This window comes from Erythrolamprus reginae, chromosome 2 (assembly GCF_031021105.1).
Source record: "Erythrolamprus reginae isolate rEryReg1 chromosome 2, rEryReg1.hap1, whole genome shotgun sequence".
NCBI classification, from domain to species: Eukaryota; Metazoa; Chordata; class Lepidosauria; order Squamata; family Dipsadidae; genus Erythrolamprus; species Erythrolamprus reginae.
In genome coordinates, this window is record NC_091951.1 from 3,265,711 (window position 1) to 3,287,156 (window position 21,446).

General features: G+C 47.5%; 1 protein-coding gene across 1 annotated transcript; it reads right to left on the reverse strand.

Annotated features, from left to right (window-relative positions):
* Positions 1-236: 236 nt before the first annotated feature.
* Positions 237-21,188, reverse strand: LOC139162871 (zinc finger protein 420-like). Its single transcript, XM_070743740.1, has 6 exons — positions 21,096-21,188; positions 20,349-20,952; positions 19,996-20,110; positions 19,830-19,897; positions 3,381-3,510; positions 237-2,914 (listed from the first exon to the last, which is right to left on the reverse strand). The coding sequence occupies exons 2-6, from the start codon at positions 20,760-20,762 to the stop codon at positions 396-398; spliced, it is 3,246 nt and encodes a 1,081-aa protein (XP_070599841.1). The 5' UTR covers positions 20,763-20,952; positions 21,096-21,188; the 3' UTR covers positions 237-395.
* Between the last annotated feature and the right edge of the window lie 258 nt (positions 21,189-21,446).

The window sequence follows — 21,446 nt, forward strand, 5'->3', positions numbered from 1 at the left end:
ATGAGGTACCACTGTACGACATTTCCAGTGTGGGGTTTTGTTTTTTTGTTCTTCATAATAAGACCATTTGCATCTGGGAACATTAACACTCTTTGTGATTAGTTTAAAAAAAGGCAGCGGTTTTACAAAGTGAAAACCGTGAGTTGTTTCTTTGAGCAAGAAATGCAAATGGATCAGAAAAAATATTTCAGCAAGAAAATGGATGGAGCATTTTTAAATAAGTGGAAATTGAAAAGTTTCAAGTTGACATTTTATTGAAAATAACTTCAACTTCTGTAGATTACTTTTAGCAGTTGGTTCACTAAAATGAGGACCCAGATTGCTTGGGACAAGATGCTGACTTTGTAAACTGCTCAAAGATAAAGTGGTAGAGCATTGTAGAGTAGTAAAGAAATCTAAGTGGAATTGCTATTGCTATATAGTTTCTCCCGAGTATGGATCCTTTTATGAGACGATAAAGATCTAATCTGAGCAAAGGTCTTTCCACACTCCATGCATTTATAAGGCTTCTCCCCTGTATGGATCCTCTTATGGGAAATAAAAGTACCTTTTCGAGCAAAGTTCTTTCCACATTCAATGCAATTATACGGCTTCTCCCCTGTATGGATCCTCTTATGGGAAATAAAAGTATCTTTTCGAGCAAAGTTCTTTCCACATTCAGTGCATTGATATGGTTTCTCCCCTGTGTGGATCCTTTTATGGGAAGTAAGTGCAGTGCTCTGAGCAAAGGTCTTTCCACACTCCATGCATTTATACGGCTTCTCCCCTGTATGGATCCTCTTATGGGAAATAAAAGTATCTTTTCGAGCAAAGTTCTTTCCACATTCAATGCATTGATATGGTTTCTCCCCTGTGTGGATCCTTTTATGGGAAGTAAGTGCAGTGCTATGAGCAAAGGTCTTTCCACACTCCATGCATTTATATGGCTTCTCCCCTGTGTGGATCCTTTTATGGGAAGTAAGAGTATTGCTCTGAGCAAAGGACCTTCCACACTCCATGCATTTATATGGTTTCTCCCCTGTGTGGGTCCTTTTATGGGAAATAAGTGCCCTACTTTGAGCAAAAGTCTTTCCACACTCCATGCACTTATACGGCTTCTCCCCTGTGTGGATCCTTTTATGGGAAGTAAGATCATTGCTCTGAGCAAAAGTCTTTCCACACTCCATGCACTTATACGGCTTCTCCCCTGTGTGAATCACCTTATGGGAAGTAAGATGAACTTTTTGAGCAAAGGTTTTTCCACACTCCATGCATTCATATGGCTTCTCACCTGTGTGGATCCTTTTATGGGAAGTAAGAGAATTACTATGAGCAAAGATTTTTCCACATTCCATACATTTATATGGCTTCTCCCCTGTGTGGATCCTTTTATGGGAAATAAGTGCACTACTTTGAGGAAAAGTATTTCCCCACTCCATGCATTCATATGGCTTCTCCCCTGTGTGGATCCTCTTATGGGAAGTAAGAGAATTACTATGAGCAAAGGTCTTTCCACATTCCATACATTTATACGGCTTCTCCCCTGTGTGGATCATTTTATGGGTATTAAGGGCACTGCTCTGAGCAAAGGTCTTTCCACACTCCATGCATTCATATGGCTTCTCACCTGTGTGGATCCTTTTATGGGAAGTAAGTGCACTAGTATAAGCAAAGGTCTTTCCACACTCCATGCATTCATATGGCTTCTCACCTGTGTGGATCCTTTGGTGGTAAATAAAATGATCTCTTCGAGCAAAGGTCCTTCCACACTCCATGCATTCATACGGCTTCTCCCCTGTGTGGATCCTTTTATGGGAAGTAAGTGCACTAGTATAAGCAAAGGCCTTTCCACACTCCATGCATTTATATGGTTTCTCCCCTGTGTGGATCCTTTTATGGGAAATAAGTGAACTACTTTGAGCAAACATCTTTCCACACTCCATGCACTTATACGGCTTCTCCCCTGTGTGGATCCTTTTATGGGAAGTAAGTTCATTGCTCTGAGCAAAGGACCTTCCACACTCCATGCATTTATATGGTTTCTCCCCTGTGTGGATCCTTTTGTGGGAAATAAGATGACCACTCTGAGCAAAAGTCTTTCCACACTCCATGCACTTATACGGCTTCTCCCCTGTGTGGATCAGCTTATGGGAAGTAAGATAAACTTTTTGAGCAAAGGTTTTTCCACACTCCATGCATTCATATGGCTTCTCCTCTGTGTGGATCCTTTTATGGGAACGAAGCGCACTGCTCTGAGCAAAAGTCTTTCCACACTCCATGCATTTATACGGCTTCTCCCCTGTGTGGATCCTTTTATGGGAAGTAAGAGAACTACTATGAGCAAAGGTCTTTCCACATTCCATACATTTACACGGCTTCTCCCCTGTGTGGATCATTTTATGGGTATTAAGTGCACTGCTCTGAGCAAAGGTCTTTCCACACTCCATGCATTTATATGGCTTCTCCCCCATGTGGATCCTTTTGTGGATAGTAAGTTGCCCCCTTGTTTTAAAACATTTTCCACATTTCAAACATTTATAAGGCTTCTCTTTTGTGTCGATCACTATTTGGGATGTCAGGTAGTTACTTCCAAGAGAAAGAATGGATGTCCCATTGTAATTTTGTCCATTGTGTCTTCTTATAACATCTTCTCCTTTGTTTTGGGTTAAATAGTGTTCATTTACTTGTACTTTAGCTCTGATTAGCTTCACACTTTTCCCAATATATTTTTTCTTGATTTTCTCTTGTTGCATAAGTATGTCTTTCATCAGAGCATCAGTGGAAGATGAGTTTTCCTGATTCCAATCATTTGACTGGTTTATTTTGGGGCTTTCGGATTCCATTGGAATTCCAAACTTCTCCGTTCCATCTTTAGGGTTGATGACCTGGAACAGTTCATAGGAATCTTGATTCTCTTGTCCTGTCCTGTTATTACCTTCAAAGCAAAAAAGAAATGAAAGTGAAAGCCTTTGTTTTTAAATTGGATTGGAAGAAGACTCTGACACAATTTTGGAGGTTTCAGAGTACAAATGACAACACAGTCCTTTCACATGACTTCCAGAGGACACATAAAAGCACACCTCGTTCTTTTCAGCCTCCACAGGTAAGTTCAAATAGAAATGGAAAAATAGAGATAGCACAGAAAGCATCTAAGCAAAGAGACATTGACTCTTTCCTTCATTCAAGCACCAGAAGACCAGATCCATTAATAATAATAATAATAATAATTATTATTATTATTATTATTATTATTTATTAGATTTCTTTGCTGCCCCTCTCCGAGGACTTTCCTTCTCCCTCCCAGAAGACGATATCTCATAATACATGTATTGTTTTTAAAAATAAAAAACTAACTATAATCTGTCTTCTTGAAGTCTGATTCACGACTAGAAAACTCTTACCCAGAGAGACCACATTCCTATAGTTTTCAAGCATGACTTCCGAATGCAGCGCTTTCTGGTCAGGATCCAGCTGAGACCATTCTTCCTCAGAGAAATACACTACCACCTCCTCGAAGGACACAAGACTCTCCTGAACATGGAAAAAAGAACAGAACAGGAGGATTTGCAAGATCTTTTCATGTTCATCAAAGATTTAGACAAGAGGGTAGATGGTGTGCAGTAGCTGCCAATAAAGCAGTAACACAGTTCTAGGCTGCATCAACAGAGGGATAGAATCAAGATCACGTGAAGTGTTAATGGTAAGGCCACAGTTGGAGTATTGCATTCAGTTCTGGTCACCACGATATAAAAAAGACGTTGAGACTCTAGAAAGAGTGCAGAGAAGAGCAACAAAGATGATTAGGGGACTAGAGGCTAATATTGTGATGATGAAATTATGGCAGAGCCATTTCTCCGGGCACTCCAAGTGGCGGTCATGAAACTTCCAGATTTCTGATGTGCATGTGCAGTGCCGAGAAGAGGGAGGAGTGGCTGCTGGACCCGCAGAAGCTGCTGACTGCCCTGGCGTCCGTACGCCAGTGGGGAAATCCCGGCGCTGCTTGAGGAGCAGCTGGAGGAGTTGGAGAGATAGGTGCATTCCTGCCATCCCCCTGTGGCATGCTCCCACCTCGCCTAACCTGTTTCTGAGGATGGGAGAGAAGTGGGGGAGAGCCCAGCTGTAGCTTTTGCTGGCGGACTGGAGCCATGCAGGAGAGGTGGCTGGACCTCTCTTGTGCATCTCCGGTCTGTTTTTAAAAAGAAGAACAGATAAAAGAGCAAGGCGGAAAAGGCACCGACTCACTCTCCTGCCCTCTCCCAGCGCCCGGCTCTCCTCCTCGCCTCCGGTGTCAGAGAGTGAGCAAACTTTTCTGCCTCCCTCCATGCACGCCTTCACACCCAGACACACACACACACATGCAAAGGAATCGGGAGGCTGCCATGCGCGTGGGCGTGTGTGAATGCAAAGGCGCACATGGAAGTCAGCAGCAGCTGTGGCCGAGGGAGACTGCAGACTGGAGCCGTGCAGGAGAGGTGGCTGGACAGGAGGGAAGCGGGGGAGAGCCCGGCTGAAGCTCTTGCTGGCAGACAGGAGCCATGCAGGAGAGGTGGCTGGAGCTCTCCTGCGCGGCTCCAGTCTGCTTTTTAAAAGAATTACAGATAAAGAGCAAAGCGGAGAAGGCGCTGGCTCACTCCCCTGCCCTCTCACAGCGCCCGGCTCTTCTCCTCGCCTCTTCTGTCAAAGATGAAGCAAACCTTTCTGCCTCCCTTGCCGCAGCCATTGCCTCTCTCCACACTACTTTACACACACACACGCAAAAGAATTCGGAGGCTGCCATGCACGTGAGCACAGTCCCAGCCTCCAGCCATCTCTCTGGTCTGCCGGCAAAAGCTTCAGCCAGGCTCTTCTCCACTTCCCTCCCGTCCTCAGAAACAGTTTGGTCCCGTTTTTAAAAAAAGAAATACTTGAACAATTTTTTCCAAATACAGTGGTACCTCAAGATACGAACCCCTCGTCTTACGAATAACTCGTGATACGAACCCGGGGTTCAGAAAAATTTTGCCTCTTCTTACGAACTTTTTTCGAGTTACGAACCTGTGTTCGGAGACTGCTGGAAGCCGCGCGGCTGTTTTAAAAGATAACAGCCGGGCGGCGGGGCTTCCCAGAAGCCTCCCGAACGCCGGTTCGTAACTTGAATAAAGTTCGTAAGAAGAGGCAAAATTTGGCTGAACCCCGGGTTCGGTTCGGGAGGTTGCTGGGAAGCCCCCCAGGCCGGCTGCGACCTTTTAAAACACCCACGCCGCTTCGCAGCTGTCTCCCGAAGCCGAACGTGGAAGTTCGGCTTTAGCGTTGGGCTTCAGGAGACAGCTGCGAAGCGGCGCGAGTGTTTTAAAAGGTCGCAGCCGGCCTGGGGGGCTTGCCAGCACCCCCCGAACCCCGAATCCGGAAGTTCGGCAAACGTTCGGGGTTCGAGTGGGTGCTGGCAAGCCCCCCAGGCCGGCTGCGACCTTTTAAAACACCCGCGCCGCTTCCCAGCTGTCTCCTGGAGCCGAACGCGGAAGTTCGGCTTTAGCGTTGGGCTTCAGGAGACAGATGGGAAGCGGCGCGGGTGTTTTAAAAGGTCGCAGCCGGCCAGGGGGGCTTGCCAGCACCCCCCCGAACCCGGCGGGAGGTGAAGCATTGGGGTGGGGGGGCTGTCAGGACACCCCCCACCCCAGCACTTTGCATCCCGCTGGCTAAGAGCAATCGGGCAGCAGCTTCTACCGGACATGGGGGCTGGGGGCTGCCTGGCTTTGTGTTTTTGGCTGGGGGGGGAGGGAGTTAGGAAGGTCCTACTTCTCCCCCCCAGCCAAAACCCCAAAGCATGTTTGCTGCCACACGATTTAGCCAGGACAGGAGCGAAGTGACGTGGAGGAATGGGGAGCTGAAACCGGGCGGTTTCAGCTTTCCATCCCTCCACGTCACTTCGCCGCTAAATCGTGTGGCAGCAAACATGCTTTGGGGGTTTGGCTGGGGGGGGAGAAGTAGGACCTTCCTAACTCCCTCCCCCCCAGCCAAAACGCCAAAGCCCGTTTGCTGCCCCACGATTTAGCCAGGACAGGAGCGAAGTGACGTGGAGGAATGGGGAGCTGAAACCGCCCGGTTTCACCTCCCCATTCCTCCACGTCACTTCGCTCCTGTCCTGGCTAAATCGTGGGGCAGCAAACATGCTTTGGGGTTTTGGCTGGGGGGGAGAAGTAGGACCTTCCTAACTCACTCCCCCCCCAGCCAAAAACACAAAGCCAGGCAGCCCCCAGCCCCCATGTCCGGCAGAAGCTGCTGCCCGATTGCTCTTAGCCAGCAGGATGCAAAGTGCTGGGGTGGGGGTGTCATGACAGCCCACCCACCCAATGCTTCACCTCCCGCCGGGTTCAGGGGGTGCAGGCAAGCCCCCCAGGCCGGCTGCGACCTTTTAAAACACCCGCGCCGCTTCGCAGCTGTCCCCTGGAGCCGAACGCGGAAGTTCGGCTTTAGCGTTGGGCTTAAGGAGACAGCTGCGAAGCGGCGCGGGTGTTTTAAAAGGTCGCAGCTGGCCTGGGGGGCTTGCCAGCACCCCCCCGAACCCCAAACACGGGTTCGGGGGGTGCTGGGAAGCCCCCCAGGCCGGCTGTCACCTTTTAAAACAGCCGGAAAGCCGTTTTTTTGCGGGGGGGGGGGTTTGGTTGCACGGATTAATTGACTTTACATTGTTTCCTATGGGAAACAATGTTTCGTCTTACGAACCTTTCGTCTTACGAACCTCCCCCCGGCACCAATTAAGTTCGTATCTTAAGGTACCACTGTATTAAAAAGTATAAAATTTGAAGCTTGGGGTTTCAACTTATAGCAGCGTTCCACAATTGCTTGGTTTGATATTTTGATAACTAAAGAAGACAGCGGGGTTAAGGGTGAGTCATCTCTTATTTATACGAATGGCTTTTTCTACCACTTTTCCCTTGCAGATAGTGTAAATGTAGCAGATGGGTGGTGAGGAGGAGTTCAGCTCTGGGAAAGGATCAAGTTCTGCACACCCCTTACACAGACCTCGCGGGCTGCGTGTATGTGTCTCTGTGTGTACTGTGCGTGCATATGTGTCTGCTCCTCTTATTCACTCTCCCTGCCTCCCTGCCTGCTTAGCTACTTCTTTCCCCTCCTCTTGCCCCCTCCCACCTTACACTAGAGTGAGTTGCCACCTTGCAGCTATCCTTGGCCCCTTGATCTTTGTCAATGCTTCCCGCTGCAGCAACGACTGCCTGGGGGCCAGTGAGCCTACGCAGTTTGATGGTCTTCTTGGCTATAATTGCCACTCCTCCCCCCCCCCCCGTTCCCTGGGGTCGCGGCTGGTGCCACACCTGAAATCCGGCTGGGCACATTTCTGAGAGAGGAACACTTCCCTCCGGTCCCAGCCAGGTGTCAGTCACAGACGCCAGGTCTGCCTCCTTCTCCTCCTCCAGGAGTAAATCCTGCATGAGGGGAGCTTTATTTACAGCAGACCTGGCATTGAGCAGCAACAGCCTGAGCCCGGGGTCCGGATTTCACTTGTCGCCAGTTCTCCAGGTTGAATCCATGGGGACGGAATGAGGGACCACTTTCAAGCAGCAGTCCGTTTTCCCCGCGAGTGGCCTACCCCATGTCTCCCGCCATATCTGCCTTTTCCCAGCAAGACCGGAATATTTCAGCCCTCTTCCACCCCAGAGACGGCTCCCCCACTCCTCCCGCCAGGCAGATTGACCCTTCCATTCAACCCATTCATTTACAAATTCAGACTTTCAATCATATCCATTCAACCAATATTGCAGACAGCCTTCCTTAAAAAAGAATTAGTTAAATGCTTAAATACGATAATAAGATATACAGTGATACCTTGTCTCAGGGGTCGACAAAGTTGTTCAGAATCTAGGAGCCAGCCAAAAAATTTAGGAGCCAGAATTTTTTTTAAGCAAACTTGGTTTTTTGCCGAGTCTCCACCTGACATCGCTTTCACCCCCTCTGTCTCCTCCTTCCTCTCTCATCTCTTTCCTTCCTCTCCCTCCCTTTCTCTCTTTCCTTTCTCTCCCTTTCTGTCTATCCTTTCTATCTCTCACCCCTTCTCCCTCTTTCATTCCCTTTCTCTCCCTCCCTTTCTCTCTCATTCCTTTCTCTCCCTCTTTCCTTCCTATCTCTCTTTCTTTTTCTCCCTCCTTCATATCTTCTTTCTCTCCCCCTTCCTCCCTCTTTCCTTTCTCCCCCTCCCTTTCTCTTCCTTTTTCTCTATCCTTTCTACTTCTTACTCTTTCTTTCTCTCCCTCCTTCATTCAATTTTCTCTCCCTCCCTTTCTCTCCCTTTCCTTTCTCTCCCTCCCTTTCTCTTCCTTTTTCTCTATCCTTTCTACTTCTTACTCTTTCTTTCTCTCCCTCCTTCATTCAATTTTCTCTCCCCCCCTTCCTCCCTCTTTCCTTTCTCTCCCTCCCTTTCTCTTCCTTTTTCTCTATCCTTTCTACTTCTTACTCTTTCTTTCTCTCCCTCCTTCATTCAATTTTCTCTCCCCCCCTTCCTCCCTCTTTCCTTTCTCCCCCTCCCTTTCTCTTCCTTTTTCTCTATCCTTTCTGCTTCTTACTCTTTCTTTCTCTCCCTCCTTCATTCAATTTTCTCTCCCTCCCTTACTCTCTCTTTCCTTTCTCTCCCTCCCTTGTTCTCCCCTGGGGCTGCCTGTGCCTGCCCTGCACCACCCAACACGGACGGACAGCCCCCGGTCGTCGGTTCGTCGCCCCCCACCCCCCCACGGAGGGAGATCAGGCTGGCGAGGGCGGTAGAACTACGTCACCAGCCACTGGAGGGAGATCGGGCTGGCGGGGGCGGCGAATCCACCTCCCCAGCCGCGCGGAGGGAAATCCGGTAGGCGGGCGGGTGGCCGCGGCTCCCTGCGCGCCCCTGGAAAAGCTTACAGGGAACGGTGCCCGGGGCCGCTTTAGCCGCCCCCCGCTCCCCCCGCCATCTCCCCGCGACTGCCTGTGCCGCTGCAGCCGCGGCCCCCCCCCCCGCTCCCACCGCCAGTGCCCTCCCGCCGGGCCCCAAAGGACACTTGCCGATGACGACAGGGAACCTTCAGCTGGGCGGGCGCTGCCGTGCCGGTGCCTCCGACCTCCCGGTTCCTGCTCGATGCCGCGATTTCTGGCGCTCTCCTGCTGGGCCCCAAAGACGGAAGGCGGGAAAAAGGCGCGAAGAATGGAGCTCTCCTTCCTGCCTGCCTTCTTTGGGACCCAGCAGGAGAGCGCCAGAAACCGCGGCATCGGGCAGGAGCGGAGAGGTCAGAGGCACCGCAGCGCCCTGCCCAGGCGGCACACCGGTTGGGAAACGCTGACATACAGTACAGCAGGCAACATTTTCTAGGCGCCAGACAACATTTTCTAGGCGCCACTGGCGACCAGGCGCCTGGGTTTGTCGAACCTTGCCTTGTCTTATAAACTTAATTGGTTCTGGGATGAGGTTCTTAAGGTGAAAAGTTTGTAAGACGAAACAATGTTTCCCATAGGAATCAATGGAAAAGCGATTAATGCATGCAAGCCCAAAATTCACCCCTTTTGCCAGCCGAAGCGCCTGTTTTTGCGCTGCTGGGATTCCCATGAGGCTCCCCTCGCTGGGAAACCCCACCTCTGGACTTCCATTGCCAGTGAAGCACCCGTTTTTGCGCTGCTGGGATTCCCCTGAGGCTCCCCTCGCTGGGAAACCCCACCTCTGGACTTCCGTTGCCAGTGAAGCACCCATTTTTGCGCTGCTGGGATTCCCCTGAGGCTCCCCTCGCTGGGAAACCCCACCTCTGGACTTCCGTTGCCAGTGAAGCACCTGTTTTTGCGCTGCTGGGATTCCTCTGCAGCATCACAAAAACACAGAAGTCCGGAGGTGGGTTTTCCCGTGGAAGGGAGCCTCAGGGCAATCCCAGCAGTGCAAAAACAGGTGCTTCGCTGGCAACGGAAGTCTGGAGGGGGGGTATCCCAGCGGCGGCGGTGGGTTTGTAAGGTGAAAATAGTTTGTAAGAAGAGGCAAAAAAAAATCTTAAACCCCGGGATTGTATCTCGAAAAGTTTATATGATGAGGCGTTTGTAAGACGAGGTATCACTGTATATTCAAATGTATTAAAAATGTACATTTCATCACTAAAAACCTATCCACTCAGTCTATCCCATTCATACACATTCACCCAAAACTTCTATTTACTAATTAATTAAAAATATTATCAGAATTAAAAGTACATAAAAAAAAGAATACATTTAAATATATATACAGGCCCTCAGATAATCCAATAGTGCAATAGGGATATCAAAAATTTCATAAGCCTCCCCCTTGCCCATGTTGTTTTGTTGACTGATTGACAGTGTGCCTGGTTTTTTTATATATATACTGTTTTTATGAGATTATTAATTTTAAATTGCAACTAGATGGGTGGGCATTGGATTTGGTATTATGTACTGTGCTGTTTTTTATTATTGTTGTGAGCCGCCCCGAGTTTGCGGAGAGGGGCGGCATATAAATCCAATAAACCTAAACCATAAGCGCTACTAAAATATTATAAAATGTATTAAAATAGAGCGGAACGGGGAGGAAGGCGATCACCTCCCCACACCAAAGCCACTTAGAGCTACTGGTCGGCCAGCAAAGATTTGGTTTAAGGATTCTAATGAATGGGAAATATCCATACCAGGATATACACTGTATAGGAAGGATAGAATAGAGAGAAGGGGAGGTGGAGTAGCCATTTATATTAAAGAAAGTCTAAAAACAACACTAATTCACAATACATGTCAAGATCTAGAGACTCTCTGGATTTGCATGCAAAATAAAGAAGGTTCTGTCATTAGAATTGGGGTGATCTATAGGCCTCCAGGGCAATCCGAGGAATATGACAACAAGATGGTGGATGAAATTACCCAAATGGCAGTAAAGGGAGATATTGTGGTTATGGGTGATTTCAACATGCCTGATGTTGACTGGAATATCCCCAGTGCCCTTACATGCAAAAGTAAGAATATAGTAGAGGCCTTTACAGGAGCAGCTCTGGCACAGCTGGTTAAGACACCAACTAGAGGGGAGAATATTCTAGATTTAGTTTTTACGAATGGGAATTGGGTTTCAGATGTCAAGGTGGGAGAAAATTTAGGATGCAGTGACCATCTATGTTTGTGGTTTGATGTAAAAACTAATTGTGAGCAATCCTATAATGCAACCAAAGTATTGGATTTCAGAAAAACAAATTTTAATGCAATGGGGGAATATTTAGAAAATGAATTAAAGGGGAGGGATAAAATGGCAGGAGCAAGCACCCAGTGGACTGTATTAAAAAAGGCCATCTTAAAAGCCACTGGACTGTATGTAAGACAAATAACTAAAGGTAAAAGGAAGAAGAAACCGCTATGGTTTAGCAATGATGTAAGGGCTATAGTCAATGAAAAAAAGGCTGCCTATAGGAGGTATAAAGAGTCTGGAAGTATAGCTGATAGGGAGGTGTATAAAATGAGACAGAAGGAGGCGAAACAGATAATATATGCTGCTAAAGCCTCAAAAGAGGAAGAAATTGCCAAATCTGTAAAGAAGGGGGATAAAACCTTCTTCAGATATATTAGTGATAAGAAGAAGAAAAACTGCGGCATCACGAAATTTAGTACCGGGAATAATACATGCATTAATGGGAATAAGGAGATCGCTGACCATTTCAATAGCTACTTCTGTTCAGTTTTCTCAAAAGACACCGTACAAAATAATACTATAGAGGGATATAGCATTGCTTCCAGCTGTACGGATTCAGCTCCAGTGATCTTAGAAGCCGATGTCTTAGAAGAATTTGAACGATTAAAGATAAATAAGGCAATGGGTCCAGATGGCATCCACCCCAGAGTTCTTAAAGAACTCAGATCTGTCATTACTATCCCCCTGACTGATTTGTTTAACCAATCCTTGTTAACAGGAGAAGTTCCTGAGGATTGGAGAATGGCCAGTGTTGTGCCTATTCACAAGAAGGGCAGTAGAGAAGAAGCTGGTAACTACAGGCCAGTTAGCTTGACATCAGTTGTAGTTAAAATGATGGAGACTCTACTCAAAAAGAGGATAAATCAGGATCTAAAAAACAACTTATTGGACCCAAATCAGCATGGCTTTACTGAAGGCAAATCATGTCAGACTAATCTCATTGATTTCTTTGACTATGTCACAAAGATGTTGGATGAAGGTGGTGCCGTGGATATTGCCTACCTGGACTTCAGCAAAGCCTTTGATATGGTTCCACATAAAGAGCTGATAGATAAATTAGTGAAGATTGGACTTAATCCCTGGATAGTTCAATGGATTTGCAGCTGGCTGAAGCATAGACATCAGAGAGTTATTGTTAATGGCGAGTATTCTGAGCAGAGTCAGGTTACAAGCGGTGTGCCACAAGGGTCTGTTCTGGGTCCTATTCTTTTTAATATGTTTGTGAGTGACATAGGGGAAGGTTTGGTAGGGAAAGTTTGCCTATTTGCCGATGACTCTAAAGTGTGCAATAGGGTTGATATTCCTGGAGGGGTCTGTAATATGATAAATGATTTAGCTTTACTAGATAAATGGTCAAAGCAATGGAAACTGCAGTTTAATGTTTCCAAATGTAAAATAATGCACTTGGGGAAAAGGAATCCTCAGTCTGAGTATTGTATTGACAGTTCTGTGTTAGCAAATACTTCAAAAGAAAAGGATTTAGGGGTAATGATTTCTGACAGTCTCAAAATGGGTGAACAGTGCAGTCAGGCGGTAGGGAAAGCAAGTAGGATGCTTGGCTGCAAATTAATTTAATTAATTAATTAAAGCTGCCAAGGTTGGAGACCCCTGAGCTATCCAGTTCCCCTCGAATTCCCCTCTAAAATATTCTCCTCCTCTCTCTGTCTCCCTCTCCCTCCCCCTCCCTAATTCCCTCCATGAATTTATCCAATCCAGTATCCTAAATGCAGCGAGATGCAGGTAAGCTGCCCACCTGGGGCTCCAAACTTAAACATCTGCTCTAGAAAACGAGACAGACTAGGTTTGACTTCAGATATTTCAAAATGTATTTTAGATGACAGAGGCTGCTGCCACGCGGTGGAGGGCAGACCAGGTCTTCTACTCCAAAGGGTCCTATGAAGTAGAGACTTGTTTGCTGAGATGGGTGGTTATAGAAATCAATCAAATAAATTTCCAAAGACATACACAAAGATTTACCCATGACATGAAAGAATTCGAGAGCCAGAAGCTGGTGGGTACCCAAAAGTTGGGTGATATTTTCCAATGACCAAAAGCCATGTATTGGTATTTGAGTGGAATGGGGAATCTGTGGCCCTGCAAATATTACTAAATTAAAATGCCCAACATGCCATCAACCAGCTGGGGCAGGAGGGAGTTGAAATCCAGCAATTTCTCGCAGTTTTGTGTTAGCAAAAACTTCAGAAGAGAAGGATTTAGGGGTAGTGATTTCTGACAGTCTCAAAATGGGTGAGCAGTGTGGTCGGGTGGTAGGGAAAGCAAGTAGGATGCTTGGCTGCATAGCTAGAGGTATAACAAGCAGGAAGAGGGAGATTATGATCCCGCTATATAGAGTGCTGGTGAGACCACATTTGGAATACTGTGTTCAGTTCTGGAGACCTCAACTACAAAAAGATATTGACAAAATTGAACGGGTCCAAAGACGGGCTACAAGAATGGTAGAAGGTCTTAAGAATAAAACGTATCAGGAAAGACTTAATGAACTCAATCTGTATAGTCTGGAGGACAGAAGGAAAAGGGGGGACATGATCGAAACATTTAAATATATTAAAGGGTTAAATAAGGTTCAGGAGGGAAGTGTTTTTAATAGGAAAGTGAACACAAGAACAAGGGGATACAATCTGAAGTTAGTTGGGGGAAAGATCAAAAGCAACATGAGAAAATATTATTTTACTGAAAGAGTAGTAGATCCTTGGAACAAACTTCCAGCAGACGTGGTCGGTAAATCCACAGTAACTGAATTTAAACATGCCTGGGATAAACATATGGTTAGGTTTAGGTTTATTGGATTTATATGCCGCCCCTCTCCGCAAACTCGGGGCAGCTCACAACAATAATAAAAAACAGTACAGTACATAATACCAAATCCAATGCCCACCCATCTAGTTACAATTTAAAATTAATAATCTCATAAAAACAGTATATATAAAAAACAGGCACACAGTCAATCAATCAACAAAACAACATGGGCAAGGGGGAGGTGTTTTAGTTCCCCCATGCCTGACGGCAAAGGTGGGTCTTAAGGAGTTTACGAAAGGCAGGGAGGGTGGGGGCAATCCTAACCTCAGGGGGGAGCTAGTTCCAGAGGGTCGGGGCCCCCACAGAGAAGGCTCTTCCCCTGGGTCCCGCCAGACGACATTGTTTAGTCGACGGGACCCGGAGAAGGCCAACCCTGTGGGACCTAGCCGGTCGCTGGGATTCGTGCGGCAGGAGGCGGTCCCGAAGATATTCTGGTCCGGTGCCATGAAGGGCTTTATAGGTCATAACCAACACTTTGAATTGTGACCGGAAACTGATCGGCAGCCAATGCAGACTGCAGAGTGTTGGAGTGATATGGGCATACTTGGAGAAGCCCATAATTGCTCTCGCAGCTGCATTCTGCACGATCTGAAGTTTCCGAACACTTTTCAAAGGTAGCCCCATGTAGAGAGCGTTACAGTAGTCGAGCCTCGAGGTGATGAGGGCATGAGTGACTGTGAGCAATGACTCCCGGTCCAAATAGGGCCGCAACTGGCGCACCAGGCGAACCTGGGCAAACGCCCCCCTCGCCACAGCTGAAAGGTGTTTTTCTAATGTGAGCTGTGGATCGAGGAGGACGCCCAAGTTGTGGACCCCCTCTGAGGAGGTCAATAATTCCCCCCCCAGGGTAATGGACGGACAGATAGAATTGTCCTTGGGAGGCAAAACCCACAGCCACTCCGTCTTGTCTGGGTTGAGTTTGAGCTTGTTGACACCCATCCAGGCCCCAACAGCCTCCAGGCACCAGCACATCACGTCCACTGCTTCGTTGACTGGACATGGGGTGGAGATGTACAACTGGGTATCATCGGCATATTGATGATACCTCACCCCATGCCCTTGGATGATCTCACCCAGCGGTTTCATGTGGATATTAAATAGCAGGGGGGAGAGGACCGACCCCTGAGGCACCCCACAAGGGAGAAACCTCGGGGTCGACCTCTGACCCCCCACTAACACCGACTGCGACCGACCGGAGAGGTAGGAGGAGAACCACTGAAGAACAGTGCCTCCCACTCCCAACCCCTCCAGCCGGCGCAGAAGGATACCATGGTCGATGGTATCGAAAGCCGCTGAGAGGTCAAGGAGCACCAGGACAGAGGACAAGCCCCTGTCCCGGGCCCGCCAGAGATCATCCATCAACACGACCAAAGCAGTTTCCGTGCTGTAGCCGGGCCTGAATCCAGACTGCTGAGGACCTAGATAATCGGCTTCATCCAAGGACCGCTGGAGTTGAAGTGCCACCACCTTCTCGACAACCTTCCCCATGAAGGGAAGGTTGGAGACTGGACGGTAGTTATTAAGCACGGCTGGGTCCAGGGAAGGCTTCTTCAGGAGGGGGCGCACAACCGCCTCCTTATAAAGGGGCGGAAAGGACCCCCCCCCCCCAAGGAGGCGTTGACAATCTCCTGGACCCAGCTCCGTGTCACCCCTCGACTGACCGAAACCAGCCAAGAGGGACACGGATCCAGTAAACAGGTGGCGGAACTCACAGCTCCAATGGCCTTGTCCACTTCATCAGGTGTCACCAAGTCAAACTCCTCCCAGACAGATGGACAAAGACGTTTAGCCCCAGTGACAATGATTCAGTCGACTCTGTTTCACAATTGGAGTCGAGGTCCGCTTGGATCCGGGCGATTTTATCAGCGAAAAACGTGTTAAAATCCTCGGCACTACTCTGCAAGGGCTCCCAAACTCCCCTCTGATTAAGAAGGGAGCGGGTTACCATAAACAGAGCGGCCGGGCGGGATTCCGCTGATGCAATCAAGGCGGCATGATACGCGCATCTTGCCGCCTTGAGCGCCACTTTGTAAGTCTTAATATGAGCTCTTACAAGTGTTCGATCGGATTCGGACTTACTCTTCCTCCATCGCTTCTCCAGACGTCTCTTCTGGCGCTTCAACACCTGGAGCTCCTCGTTGAACCATGGAGCTCTACGGGGTCTAGTGCCGCGGAGAGGTCGCAACGGCGCAATCCGGTCAAGAGCCTCCCCTGCAGCCTTGTTCCAGGCCTCAGCAAGAGACTCTGCCGAACTGTGGACAAGTGTATCTGGAATAACCCCAAGCGCCATCTGGAAGCCTTCTGGATCCATCAGGTGTCGGGGCGGAACCTCCTAATTGGTTCCGCCTCCCTGCGGGGAAGGATTGGAGCCAGGAAGTTAAGCCGCAGTAGGAAATGATCTGACCACGACAAAGGCAACACTTCTAAGCCCCTTAATCTCAGATCATTACTCAGTTGCTCAGAGAGGAATATCATATCGGGTGCGTGCCCACCCTTGTGAGTCGGACCCTGAACTACTTGAGTCAGGTCCATGGCTGTCATGGTGGCCATGAACTCCTGTGCCAGTCCAGAGGAACCGCCAAGCGACAGCAGATTGAAGTCCCCCAGGACGATAAGTCAGGGGAACTCCACCGCCAGCCCGGCCACCTCCTCGAGTAGCACAGGCAGGGCTGTTGACACGCAGCTGGGAGGCAGGTACGTGAGTAACAAGCCCACCTGAACCCCTAAGTCCAACTTCACCAGGAGGGACTCGCAACCCACAACCTCTGGAGCAATGAGCCTACGCAGGCCAAGACTCTCCCTGGCTATAATAGTCACTCCTCCCCCCCCTTCCCTGGGGTCGAGGATGGTGCCATACCCGAAACCCAGCTGGGCAAATTTCAGAGAGAGGAACTCCTCCCTCCGGCCCAGCCAGGTTTCGGTCACACAAGCCAGGTCGGCCTCCTCATCCAGGATCAGATCCCGGATGAGGAGAGCTTTATTTACCACCGACCTGGCATTGAGTAGCAACAACTTGAGCCCAGGGCCAGAATTACACTCATCACCAGTGCCTTGAGTTAAGCTCATGGAGCCTGAAGAAGGGATCGCTACTAAGCAGCGATCCCTCGTTCCCCTGGAACGGCTAGCTCCATGGCTTCCGCCATACCTGCCTCTCCCCAGCAAGACCGGGATATTTTGACCCTCTGCCACCCCAGAGATAAGTGTCCCCTCCTCTCCTGCCCTTCCAGCGTCAGGTGTGCCAAAAATTCCATTCATGTCATATTCATTCATTCCATACATATTATAATCCCCCCACCCACTCCATTCCATCTATCACCCCCCTCCCATTCATTTTCATTCACAGTATTCCATTCATTCCAATAATTACTAAAATAGTCCCATTCATTCATGCCATCACTACCATCCTCCCATCCACTTAAAAATCCCCACAATAATTTAATTAAAAAGAGTTAATATAAAACTAACAGTTCATATTATTAAAAATATTAATTATTAAAAATAGATAAATATAAGTAATAAAAATAAAAATATAGGTAGAAGATATTTCAACTAGTCAGTTAATTAATCAATTAAGCCAAGTTCATATAGATATAATCCAGTCTAAAAAGGTGAGTCCAAGGGATGTATGATGTTATTAGTAGGACAAACAGTCCTGAGTATAAACTCTGTCCTCTGTCCTCCCAGGTTTTCTCTTTGCCACTGTCGTAAAGATCCATCCTAAGATAGATTACAGAAAATAGTAGAAGGGCAGACTAGATGGACCATGAGGTCTTTTTCTGCTGTCAGACTTCTATGTTTCTATGTTTCTAATTTCTGTTGGGCCAGTGACTTTCCAGCTCATGTATATCTGCTTGGTTAGGCTGCAGCGTAGGTTCTAATTTACTTGTATGAGATTCTCTAAAATGGGCAATGAAAAGGGTTTAGTTCAACTGGCAGCCTTTTTTTAATGAGTTTTCATCAGAATATGAGACGGGAAGCAAACCCCTTCCATCCACTGTCCTCTCTTAAGCTCCTCCTCTAGCCCTGTGATGGCGAACTTGTGGCACCCAATTTTCACAAACACTGGGATGTTTGTGCCTTCCCCGAGCCCTCAGAAGCATTCTGCAGACCTTGCAAACCCTGTGTGTGCCCCAATAAAAAATGAAAAAATGCCCAAATAAAAAATCGAATAAATAAAATTTTGCAAAACGGGCCTGTTCTTTACCCATTTTTGCGAAAGGCGGGGTGTGCAGAGGGCTTGAAATGCCCACAAAGTGCTCCTGGGGGAGAGGGGCAGGGAGGACAAAAGCTTTTTCTTACTTACCCCTTCACAATCTTGGTGTGTCCTATAGTCTGAAAAATACAGTAAATTGCCCTATTGGCAGTCGGATATAAATACGTGGGTGTTGGGTTGCGGTTTGGGCATTCGGTTTCAAAAAGGTTGGCCATTACTGGGTCAAACATATGAAAAAGGGTTGCAGGACCTGGGTATCTCTAGCTTAAAGGAAAGAAGGACTGGGGAGACATGATAGCAATGTCCCAGTATCTCAGGGGTGGCCGCAAAGAAGAGGGAGTCAAGCTAAGAAGGAGACAAGCGACTTAGAACTAAGGAGACATTTCCTGACAGTTAGAACAATTGAACAACTGAGATTAAAACCAGAGACCTTTCTTCTAGGCATAATAAATCAAAAACTCAAAAAAGACGATTATTATCTGATATAACATATGATTACTGCAATAAGAATTGCAATAGCACAAAATTGGAGAAAAGAAGAAACACCGTCAGAAAGAGAAATGATTTTTAAAAAAAAAATGACTGTGCAAAAATGGACAGACTCACCCAAAAACTTAAAAATAAAGAAGAATCAAAATATTATGAAATCTGGAAAAAAAATTATGACTGGGTAGAGACAAGAAAAAATAAACAAAAACAATAATGGTAGTAAATAAACAAGATGTTCTTAAAATCATTCCGAGATACAACATCAAGATCAAACCAATCTGACTTTAGATGAATTGTACGATAGAACAAATGTGTGACAACTGCTGATGCCATAAGCTGCATATTGATATCAAAAGGAAGAAATAGAACTGTTAGGTCAACAGTTCAACGGGGAGGGAGGGAGGGGGAACTAGGGGCAGCTCTGTATAAAGTATCTTAGAATTTAAGCACAACAACCATACAAATAATAATTATACTCTGAAATGATACAATATGTAAAACACTATATATCTGCTCTTTTTTAATCTTTGTATTATAATAAAAATAATTTATTTATTTTTTTTAAAAAAAAGCACAATTGAACGGCTTGCCTCCAGGAGATGTGAAAGCTCCAACACTGGAGGTTTTTAAGAAGATGTTGGATAATCATTTGTCTGAAGCCATTTAGTCTCCTGCCCAAGCAGGAGATCTCCAAGGTCCCTTCCACCTCTGTTGTTGTTGCTGTTGTTGTTATTATTATTACTCTCGCTATTATTATGTATATTTCATTATCTATAGTTCTTGCATAGACATTCCTCATATCTGTTCATTTTTACCCTCCTTCTCTTTCCATCTCTATTTCCCAATTTGTTTGACTGCACTTTTATTTTTATGTTCTAGCTATTAAAAACTCTTCCAAAATTCATAACAATCCATCTCATCTTTGTCCTTGTCTAAAAAATTGCTTGTTGTAAACTTCAAGTTGGAGGAGCTTCGAAGAGAACAAGACAAACAGAGGACGCAACTGGAACCTGCTGTTCTGCTCTCCATGTTGTGGTAGAACACAAAAATAATCCTGGCCAAATGGGGGAAAATAGAAAGAGAGAGCCCTCTGCACACCCACTTCACTTCCTGAAGACAGAATAGAAATCTAATAATTTCCCCCTTTCTTACTTGATTTGGAGGTTCAGCCGCTGTTTGATCTCCGTCATAAAAACCAGAGAGCTTCATTCTTTGTTTCTCTGCAAGGAAGAAATAATTTCAAAATGCATCATTAACAAAAGAGGAGAAGAGACAGAGAGAGGTAAGACAGATGGACAACTGGAGGATCTTTCATTACCTCCTGAAGTGTCCTGGCTTTGATCTTCCCAAGGGATCCTCCTGAAAAATATCTCCTGAGGGGGATTTGATGGATTCTCCTTTCCCTCAGGATCTCTGATCTCCACAGTGCAGCACTTCAGATGGGAAGAAGGAAAAAAGAAGCACAATATACATCACACGACACAAAGTGGGTTCCCAGATTTGAAACACAATCTCAAAGACCCCAATATCCATCTGTGAGGTTGAGTGAGAAAACAGAACAATGTCCTACAAGAATTGGAGATGGGATGAACGCCAGAGAAGTTTGGGAAGGAGGGGTGAAGTATTCAACCACATTCTCTATTCCGTTCTGAGCTCCCAAAAGTGTCTCACCTGCAACTGGACCTGCTCCTTCTGCTCCTCTGCCTGGCTCAGGAGGAGGCCTTCCATCAGGGCCACCGCCTGGGAGCTGGTCTCTGCTCCACACTCCCGCACCCAGCCCTCCATCTCTGGGGGCAGAAGGGACAGGAGCTGCTCCAGAACCACTAGGTCCAACATCTGGGTTTTCGTGTGCTTCTCTGGTCTCAGCCATCGCCTGCACAAGTTGTGGAGTCGGCTGCAAAGTCCTCGGGGACCGTCAGCCTCCTGGTATTGGATGGAGTTCCAGGGCAGAACTTCTGAAGGGAGGATGGGTTCTTCCTCCAGGATCTTCTGCCCGGGTCTTGTCCAGAGCTTCCACCCCTTCCCAGGCTGAGCGGCTGCAGGGCCTTTTCCGCTTCCCCCCTTTGCAACAGGTGGGGTCTCCATCCTTTCTCTGTCCTGCAGAGCAACTCCAAAGCGGTCCAAGAACTCTTGTGGGTCTCCAGACGCCTTTTCCTTCACGGGACCATTTCTGGGAACACAGGACGGATCCCTCCAGGTGATTCCGCTCTTTTTTTCTTCCCCCAGGAGAAAATGGGGCCTTGCAAAGACCCCAAATGGCTTCCGGTTTCTGTCTCTGAGGTGGAAGGAAAAACAAAGGCCCAGAATGAGAAGGTGGAATTCAGCCCCTGAGCGACCTTCACCCAACCTCCCCCCGCTTCCCCTGCAAGGAGAGGGTGGCTGGGGAGCATGGGACCCGGGAAGAGAACTCTCCCTCACCTGGGGCACCTCTGGATGTCCTCCGTCTCGTGCGAGCACCAGCGGTTAAGGAGAGCGAGCGTGCCGTCCTAGAGCGTCGAGGCTCAGTGATGTCACTTCCTTCTCAGCCTCCTCTCGCCCTTTGGTTCCCTTCCCTTAGCAGAGTCCGCCCCCTGGTGGAAAGACGGGGAAAGACTGTGACCTCTTTTTTGCCCAGTGCAAGATAAATTAAAAAAAAAACCATTCCAGCCTCACAATTGAATCTCAGCTCTGTTTCTTTTGAAGACTTTCAATGTGAAGAGATTGAATTCAATGGCTGGAGAAGGAAAGGTCCCAAACACCCCGTTGTGGCTGAGGGAGGGCGGGCTCCTG

Excerpts from the sequence above, each read along its gene's own strand:
- LOC139162871 (XM_070743740.1), bottom strand. The coding sequence starts at position 20,762 with ATGGAGACCCCACCTGTTGCAAAGGGGGGAAGCGGAAAAGGCCCTGCA. Across the intron at positions 20,111-20,348 it reads AGGAGCAGGTCCAGTTGCAG|TGCTGCACTGTGGAGATCAG; the intron begins GTGAGACACTTT and ends TCCCATCTGAAG. Across the intron at positions 19,898-19,995 it reads AAGCCAGGACACTTCAGGAG|AGAAACAAAGAATGAAGCTC; the intron begins GTAATGAAAGAT and ends TCTTCCTTGCAG.